The following is a 9,872-nucleotide window of genomic DNA, read 5'->3' on the forward strand; positions in this document are numbered from 1 at the left end:
CTTCATCATCACTGCTGTAGTGATTTGGGAGTTTTCAGTTTAAATGTATGTAGCAGAATTTTAACCTTACCTTGTATATGAACATCATAGGAGTTTGCACTTTCAGTTTCTACTGAATAATAATCCGATTTATTGAACTGGTAAACTCTGCTACTGTTTGTGAAAGAGAATTGGGGAAGAAAAAATCTGGTTAAATAGTGCTGAGGGAATGACTGAGTCATGAGGCGTAAAGCCACTTAAATGGCATTGAGTGTGATACTACAGCGGGAAGAGATTGGGGTATTTCCTGCATGCAGGTACTGAGTGTGAAGGTAGTTGAAGTTCAGCTGGTATGGCTTACTTGCTCTGTCAGCTTTGCTCCCTTTTGGAAAGAACGGCTTTAAGGTATACTTCTTTTTCCATGGTGGTTGTTTTCCAAAATGCTTGGAAAGTAGGAGAAATAGAAAAATAGTTACTGTTCTGCCCCGCTTTTGTCTCCCCTTCCACTCTTAAACAGTCTTACAGAAATTTAAGAAAGAAATGAAAAGCAGCAGTTCTGGATAAAACATGCCACAATATTGCTGTTCAGTCCTCCCAAATACTGCAGGCTAATTGGATTCCAAATGCACTTCTGTTCCAATCAAAAATTTCCTTTGCATTTAGATGTAAATTGACTGTAGATCTGCTTTGTCTGGGAGGTCTGCTATGTTTTTTTAACTAACATAAACAAAACATCTTTGATTGCTGTAGGATGTCTTGTTTACTTGGGCCTTTGCATAAGAGTTGCTCAAGTCTCTTAGAACTGGAAGACCTAAAACTTAGGTCAATAAGATCAAATTAGTAGAATTCTAATAGTGAGCCTGGAGAGTTAAACCCACTAATTCCTAGTGTGATCGCTTTTTTTCTCTACTCTACATGCTTGTGTTAGGTGAGGGCAGGACTGCAATGCCAGTGTGCTACTCAGCCTCCTCCACTGCTGTCCTGTTGTTGCCGGCTTGCACAGATGGGTGGGGAAGCCTTCTGGGGGGTTGGATTCCAGAGTTAACATGCTTCTGTGGAACAAAACAGGCATCAAAAGTAGCTGGTACGCGAATATTGCATCCTCCGCTTTCAGAGCGCACCTCCGCTGGAAGCTTTTATTTGCATGGGAGCAAATGGTAGGGGTAATACAAGTCTCTATTTTGGAGTCAGGAGCTTACTTTTCTTCAATGGCAATGCAGGGAGTCTGATATTAAGAGTCGGAAATGGAGACTGCAAATGCTTCTCATCTGTAGCTTTTGCTAGCTCCTGAGGGCAATAGTAAGATGACTGATGATTTGTGATTCTGCACTCTCCCTGAGAAGAGAAACGTATTAACAACATTGGTTTTTATGCAGCAATAAAAGTCACGGGTCTACCGTTATCGTGAGACCAAGGGGGGAGAATCTGCCTGTACTTTGCCTTTTAAGGAGCAAGCCTATGTGGGCTATATTTCATTTTACCTACGGCTCTCATCCGTAAAGGTTTTCAGGCGTTACCTCTGTATCGCTTTAATACTCCTCTTTACAATAACAAGGATCATCTCTTCTAGTTCTCCTGGCATTCGAGGCCTGTGCTTTAATACTACGTAGAGAGGTATGTACCTGGCTGGAGGCACTCTGTTTTAAGGCTATGAATAGAAATCTTTTCATAACGCTGTTCAGCCTGCTGTCTTTCTGCCTATGAATATTTTAGTTGTGAACTGCAAAAAATAGGTTTGTGGGGTGTGGGAAGAAGGATGGGGGCGTGGAGCACATGCTGGGAATTTCCCAGCAACTGACATATGTTCTGGTCGCCAGTGGTTTAGCATCACTTCTCCAAGAGTTTGCCGCTATCAAGATTTTTGCTGGGACGGTAGGGCTGCATTATGGTAGCTGTAGGTTTTTACTCACATTTTTCTACTGTTTTGTTCTTGCTGCTGGCAGTCACTATTAGCCATTGCTTGGGACTGAAATGCAAAGAACATCAATATCCTTTCGGTGAAAAATGCTGCAAGGACTGTGCCCCTGGTAAGTAACTTTCACTGGATGTTGGTTATACTTGCTCGATGTAATATTTATCAGTTAATAACCCACAGGTGGTAGAAAACAGCTTGATGGAAATATTCAAAGGTAGGAAGCATAACATGGAGAAAAAGCATTTGATGAGGACAGTTTCATATCAGGCTAGACTGGCAAAGATTATTTCTATAACATACTAAATTTAGGAATCCTCTTTGAAAGAGCTACGTGTTCTTCAACTTCTTTTGTGTGGCTCAGCTTCCTTAATGTGTCAGTCTGGTGCGTTTTCATTGTGGGAGTATTAGCTGAGAAAAGATGGTAGCATTTATGTTACTGTCCTTTACCTATCACATAAAGAAGCTCAGAAATCTTGCATAATAATGGAAAACTGTAGGTAATTAATTCTGTTGCTAAAGATGTTTTTCAAGCTTTCTTTTGTAGCAAGGTTTATACTACTTGGTGTGGTTTTTTTAAGAAAAAAGATATGCTTGATTCATGGACTGAGATTAGCAAAGCGTAACTTGATAGGAAATGTGTTTGTTTCCTCCTTTCTTATTGTAGAAACTGAATGAGTCTGAATTCTGGGATTTGCATGCCTATGTGTGTATTTTTCCACAATCTGAATATCTCTGAAGGCAATGCAGTATTGAGAAGCACAAATGCAAAATATCAAACCTCAAATACTTTAATAGTTGGGATTTCATTATAGAAGTGACTTAGTGATGAAGAGTAACAACAATTAACAGGTAATGTTGCTGTTCAAGGAGCAATCCCCTTAACAGAAAAGAGATTATTTTTAGTACAGTCAACATTGACTGTACTAAAAGAAGGGTACATCTGCGCACCTAGAGGGAGCATAGATCGTGTCTGTAAATGCAGTTGCAGCTTAGTCTTGCGTATGATTTTATATGCGTCTTTCGGAACAGTTACTTCCTCTTTTCATAATTAAGTCTACTACACAAAATGGATATGGTATGAACTGTTGCAATAGTATTATCTTCAGAGATGCTAATTGGAATAAATTCAACCTTTAATCTAAGACTTGAGGGAGTTTATTGCATTATTCTCAAAACTATTTAAATCTGACTGTTTCTGATCTCAGTTTAAAGAAAGGCATGCTTATATGCAGATACAGATAATCCTTTATCTCTGAAGTTTTTTGTTCCTCCTTATGCTGGAAGACTTCTGTCAGGTTTTTTGCATTGTTAGCAAATCTGCTGCTGTTGGGGGAACATTTCTTCATAGTCTCTTCCTGATTGTGTAGATGGTAAAAATGTAGAAGTGTATTGCATATATCGTGGTCACCACAAATCTCCTTTATTTTGCCACTGATAGCACTCAATAAAATACAGAGAAAATTAGAGTGAGCAAGAGACTTGGTGCTCATTGTTCATGTACAGAATGGGAAAATGGAGAACCAAAATGAAAGACACAGTCTGAGAATAAGGACGTATTTAAGCTCAACTGTAAAACCCCTAGTCATTCAAGCTGTCTATAGTTCCTGCAGCCTGTGCTGTATGGAGAGAAGCTAGTGAGATAGAAGGAACGTGTCTGACTCCTTTTCCGAAATCCACTGTTAACTTGCTGTTTCAGTTTGGGCAAGTCGCTTTGCTCACAAACCTTGTCATCCTAGCGCATCAATCTGAACTTCTGTGTAAGTACTGTGTATCATACAGGTTGGAATTTGTGGGTGCAAGCATTCAGAGCCTGTTCCTGAATGCAATCTGTGATACACACATACTGTTCGGAATAGTAACAAATGCCTGCCTTACATCTTGCGCTGTGTCTCGCTGTTTTTGAAATGGAGCTAGTAACATCTTTGATGTTGGGTGCCAGAACAGATGCATATCAAAATACAATGCATTCTTTCATGCCTAATGGGCTTTCAGAATGCCAACAGCAAGATGCTACAAACATTTATTCTTGACTGCATCACTAATGAATTTTCTGCAAACCTGAGCAGTCCATTACCATCTCTTGTACCTGGTTGGGATTACTTTGCGTTGAATTGCTTGATTTATCTCATAAGGGAAGACAGGATCTGTCATAAAGCCATTGTATTACATATTGCTATGCCAAAAACCTGCGCTTTTTTCCTGACAGACATTGGCTGCAAACTGTGATGTCTAAACCATATGAAAAGGTGGTCTGGAGAAGTGATATTTGGAATCCACTGGGAGAATCATTTGGGGCATTGCCTCAACTCTCAGCAAGTCATCAGGCCCCTACTAGCCCATTTTAGCCGCTTAATTTACAGCGATGCTATGGGTCAAAACTTCTAGGGATTCTGGCATGTCTAAATCTGCTGAATGTCTTCAGCCAGAGTTGTAAGTGGAACTGTCACTTTCTGGGCACTCTTTCATTCTAATGCATGAAAATGAAGAGGGTTTCCTTCTGATAACCATCACTTCCTCCTTCTACGTGGTCTTTGTTTTAGGTGAAAGAATGAGAAGCCGCTGCACAGCAGCAACAGACACAGTCTGTGCCCCCTGTCAAGATGAATACTTTAGTAGTGAGCACAACCACAACTTCTGCAAGAGTTGTACAATCTGCAACACAAGTAAGTCAGCTGTATAGTGGTCATTTCTTGATACAAATTTGGGAAGCAATCAGTCTTCACATGCTTTCTTATCTTTGCGCACACCTCAAAGGCCTGTTGCTTGAGACGACTAAGACCAAAGACTGGGTTGTTACTTCAATAGCTGATATCTCCTGGTTGGTAGTGATGGTAGAGCCTTCAAAGGGAAGCAGGCTTGCACTGCCTGAAAACTGGTGTCTTCAGAATTGTTAATAAGCTCTGTTCTCTGCAGTTGTTTCTACACACAACAGATAGGCACTGAGTAATTACTTTTTTTTTCTTTCTTATTTATTGTCTCTCGCTTGCCCTAAAAAAAAATAATTACTCAGTGCCTTTCTTATTTATTGTCTCTCGCTTGCCCTTTATTCTATTGTTGCTAGGGAAGGGGAGCGTGGAAGTGAAGAAGTGCGAGAAGACCTCTGACAGGATTTGCATGTGTGTTGCAGGTTACATGCCAGATGTCAGCTATACGCTGGGAAGCGGTAAGTTAGTGCTGTGTCAGACTCTCCAAACTCTTGCCTCCACCTCAGATGAGATGGTTGTTATTTCTAGTGTAAAAGCTGTTGTCATTTGTCTCGTCGGTATCTCCACACAAGTGTTATAGCAGGGTAGTTGTGCAAACTGTTGCTCTGTGATTCCTGAGCTGTCAGAAATCTTAATGCTCTCCTTGTTAATATCCATAATTAGCCAGTAGAGAAAACGGGAAACCTTGCCAGTTGCAGAATAAAATGAACCACTGAGCATGCTGTGTTACTTCTGACCCAATAACTATGGTTTTTAGAGGCTAGGTGGGTTTGGTTGGGTCTATTCTATAAGCTAGACTACTAGTATAAGCTATTAGTGTAACTACTGTGTAGCTGTCATACAGTTATGTTGCTAACTGAACTCAAATTCTGCCTCTTTTCTTTTTTTCCAGTATGCTCACCATGTCCTGAAGGATCTTATTCCAAAGGGGGAAATGAAAACTGTCAACCTTGGACCAAGTATGTATCACTGATCCAAACATGTTCAGGGCAACATTTTGGGTTTACTTCTGCAGCAATTGATGCCCAAATCATGGTGTGTAGAGTAAACCTGCAGTAGATGCAATGAAACCATGTTCTTTGTGACTCCCGGGAGCCTTGAGCAGTCTGTGTACTGATTTGAAGCATCTGTCTGCCTTCCCCCCTTTCTCTCTTCACCTGTGGCAACAACAGTATTCTCAGCCTTTTTTTTTTTTTAAAGGTCTGGATGTTTTGTGTCTGTAGCAAAGGTTTCCTTGCCAAATGCAGCCATGCTTCAAGGCTGTTACATGCACAGATGCTAAGAAAAACAGAATGTCAGTTTTTTTTCCAATAATGACTTTGATTAGCTTAGTTGTTCTTCACATACCTGTAGAATCTAGAAAAGGTGAAGCCTGAGTTTGTACTGATAAAACAAGGATTGTAATGTTCACTCACTTGTTCCATAGCGATCACTTACAAAGTCATTACTGCAACTGTTTGGAAAACTACACTAATTTATTTTACATCTCCAGCTGCAGCGTTCTTGGGAAAAATACTCTTCGGCAAGGGACAAAAACAGATGATGCTGTTTGCAGCAACCATGTCACACAGCCAGCTACCTCTCAGAATGCAACACCTGCTTTGAATCTTTCCACCACTGATGACAAGAATAATGTGTCGACTGCAGTGTTCTCACCGTCCAGACCCAGTGTGATCCCTTTCATTTGCCCGGATACGAACAGCCCCACAGAGACTAACTGGGGTAAGGAGAGGGAATGACCAAGTCTAGTCTCTCTCTTTACTAGAGCTGGTCAGGAATTTTCACCTGAAACTGATTTCATTGGAAATGAAATCACACTCTTTCTCAGAAGCCATATCTGTATTTTACACAGTCTTTCAGTGAGATTCAGTCACAGGATTCCAGACTTCTTGCTAGTCTGCTTGGCAGCTGGGACTTTTAGGCTTTAGGGTTCAGGGGTACTTCTGGAGTTCTAGGTTCCTTCTTTTGAAGCTGGAAAGCCATGGAAACTCCAGCTAGAACCATGAATCTTTTTTAGTGTATTCTTCTTGTGTTTTTCTTTCAGGGTCTTTATCACTTATCCTTATTTGTCTGGTATTGCTCGTTGTGAGTGGAATGTCCATCCTCCTGTTGGTTATCCAAGCAGCCAAAAAAGAGACCAAGAAGAGGCCTTTTAGAAACAACCATCGGCGTGAGTTTCTTTTTATGGGTAAAAATGTATAGGAAAGAGAATAATCAGGGCCCCCTATTTGAACTTTTGATAATTGTTTCAATCATAATGAAGTCTACCTGGCTAAGTAGCACAGTGTCATCTGCAGTTAATACCAGTTGTTGATCTTCTATTTAGTCCTGATGCACTGGAGGTCATAGTGTCTTAAGTTTGCATTCTTATAGAGCACAGATTCCTCTGCTTGTTGCCATGCAGAAGGATTCTCTCTCTTTCTCTGATTTTAACTCCTCCTAGCTTTTTCCTCCCTTAGTCCCTGCAAAAATGATGTAATGATTTTGTGCAGGGAATTCTATTCAGTACAGAGAGGATCCAGAATCAACAGTCTTTAAAAGAGTATATTGTGAACTTTTTTGCCTACATAGAAGTGAACTGTTTTGAAGTGTCTCCTGCAAACACAGGAAAGGTTTGACTGAGAAGAGCTGAACTCTATATTCAGAATTAAGTGGCAGCCTGGCTCTTGAGTCAGCCCACAGCTGCCTCATGTTCCATTCATAGAGCAATGGTAAAGTGTATTTTAAATGTTCCCAACACTTGGTGTTTCTTAGCACTGGCTGGAAAGACAAGCACCGACCCAAATGTCACTCACAGGTGCCTAGTCATCCACGAAACTAGAAAAGTCCCTGGCTTCCCTTTCCTGCCCCTTCTACTCTGTATAGTATTTATTTTTTTTTATCTGTCTTTCAGAAGAAAGGAGCGTCCGAATTCCTATCCAGGAAGAACACATTGACTGCAATTCTAGTCTCATAAAAAACTGACTCTACATTACTGTTTCCTGCATTTCTGAGCTGATCGATTGTAACAAGTAACGTGACAGAGCACTCTGTGGCTATGTGTGGATGTGTGTAACTGTTTAATTGCACTTCAGTTCCTTCGGGTCTCGTTGAGCGGCCCCTTTGGCATTAGGGCCCATGGGAGTAGCTGTTCTTGGTGGAATCATGTGATTCTTTCTCTTAGGCAGATCCTGCGCACAGCATCCCTGTTGCCAGGACTGAGTTGATATAGTCCCCTGTGCATTTCTAGCCAATTCTGTATGTAGTGATGGGTAGTTTTCTTTGGACCAAACAAAGTGTTTATGAAGCTGTAAGAGCGGGTCATTGAGCAGACAGCAAAACAGGGAAGTCAAAAGACCTGCTTATATTTTGTCTTACAATTCTGAGATGCTAAGCAGAGCATGTCTCTCTTTTCTCAGTGCAGGTATCTCCAGTGTTTCAGTCTAGTTCCCAAATGAACTCTCCTTGCTTTAGGGGAAGAATCTCCCTTGATGAACCTAGCCAGCTTCCTTCGTGCTTCCAATTTTTCAAGTTGTTTCTTCTTGGTCAAATTGAGTGGCATATGTCAGCTGTGCCTCCAGAGACAGTTGTCACTGCTGGTAACTCTCGTGCTGGCTGTGCACCAGAATAGCACCAGAATTCTGGTGCTAGCTGTTAAGTGACTGTTGGGAGATGGCTATTCAATGCCACTTCTCTCTTTTCTGCATTTCTTCAAACATACCCATTGAGAAAATGTCATGTTAACATATTGAGCAGTATCCCTGTTGTCAGGCCAACAAATGGAATTACTCATAATCGTCAGGTAGCTCCAGATCTCTGAGTGTTTGGAAATCTCCATGGAGATCTTCATGCATGTGGAAAGTAGACTATGTGGATTGTCAGAAGGCAAAGGGAATGGTAATTTCTGATTAGAACATTATTAGTGGAAACTGTAGTTCAAAATAGGGGGAAAGGTGTAGAGTACCACTTGTCTGCACTGTAAACTTTAGTAGTTGCCATGTATAACTAACATTTTATCTGTAAGCCCTGTGCAGCCGACACGCTGTGTGCTTCCTCTTGGTGGACATCCTGTTGTGCTGAATACCCTGGTGTGTCTATCATCAGCAAGGCTGCTTCAGTCAAGCTTGGACATCTCCACACTAAAACTGTTTATCTTAAACCACTTCTGTGGGACTTGATTGCTTGCTGTGGGTGTAGGGAGAAACCCACGAGCAAGTTGGTTCCAGGCAGTGCTCTGGATTTGGGGAAAGTCTTTTTGTCTTAAGTTTAGGAGCATGTATGTGGACATTTAAAGTTTTTCTGCTGATGAATGATAATTTTTTGGTGGTTTAGAAAAGAGCAACTCCTTAGATGCTGTCTGTTGATAAGAGGCGAGACCTGAACTCTTAACGCAGCGCTGACTCTCAGGGCCTTCGAGGGTTGCATCTTTAGCAAAGACGTGCAAAGATCATGTAACAGTGGATAAGATGCCTAAACTATGCTCTGACCATTCATCTGGATGATCACCTTGCGCATACTGTCAATGGAACCTGCATTCAGAACTGAAGAAGTGTTCTTGATTTGGTCTCTGTGCAGTTAAAATACCTGGTTGTTTGCCTGTACACTGTATGAAATGAATTTTACTTCTGTAACATTTTACCACAAGTTAATCAGTCTGTAGTTTTGGAAAGCATTCAAATTTTAGGTAGCAAGTTCAAAACCTGAAGTGTCTGAGAGCAACCTGGAGTGTTACTGTCGATAGCTTTTGATATAATTTAAATACCTCAGTGTAAATATTCAAGAAGAAGTAAACTCGAAAGTTCTATAATTCAGAAGTGTTTTTCACTTCAAATATAACTCCTCAGTAGATAACTCACTAGATATAGGTATTTTATATACACAGTACCAAAGCATATGCCAAAATATGCAACAGGAAATGTATTCAAGAATACAACTGGTGTCTAGAAACATGTTTTTAAACATATGTTTTCTTATATGTTATACATATGGCGTCCTTAGCAGTGACTTCCTATTTTGAGGTGCATATACAATGTATATAAACATTTGTATTATATATGAAGTGTCACAGTGACTTTTTGAAATAAATTGTGGTAGCAGCTAGATGCGCATGTATGATGTGTGTGATTGGAGAGTGCAAATGAGCAAAAAGTTACTCCAGTTCGCACAGAAAGCAGGATCACCAAATGGTCAATCCTGTGGCTTAGCAGGCTTTGAGATCACATGCTGCCTTGCCCCTGGCTTTGTGTGCAACTTGAGAAAGCTGCGTGTAGTGTTTTTCTCTGTAAATCTGGCCT

The 9,872-nt window shown here is 40.8% G+C and overlaps 1 protein-coding gene across 1 annotated transcript; it reads left to right on the forward strand.

Moving 5' to 3' along the window:
- Positions 1-1,025: 1,025 nt before the first annotated feature.
- Positions 1,026-7,592, forward strand: TNFRSF4 (TNF receptor superfamily member 4). The gene is given in 8 exon segments (XM_019470718.1): positions 1,026-1,136; positions 1,820-2,006; positions 4,435-4,557; positions 4,956-5,057; positions 5,492-5,558; positions 6,092-6,321; positions 6,644-6,769; positions 7,493-7,592. Coding segments are annotated over 8 exon segments (1,017 nt in total). The 3' UTR covers positions 7,564-7,592.
- The last annotated feature ends 2,280 nt before the right edge of the window (positions 7,593-9,872 follow it).

The sequence above is a fragment of the Aptenodytes forsteri genome, unplaced genomic scaffold (genome assembly GCF_000699145.1).
Source record: "Aptenodytes forsteri isolate BGI_AS27 unplaced genomic scaffold, ASM69914v1 Scaffold16, whole genome shotgun sequence".
NCBI classification, from domain to species: domain Eukaryota; kingdom Metazoa; phylum Chordata; class Aves; order Sphenisciformes; family Spheniscidae; genus Aptenodytes; species Aptenodytes forsteri.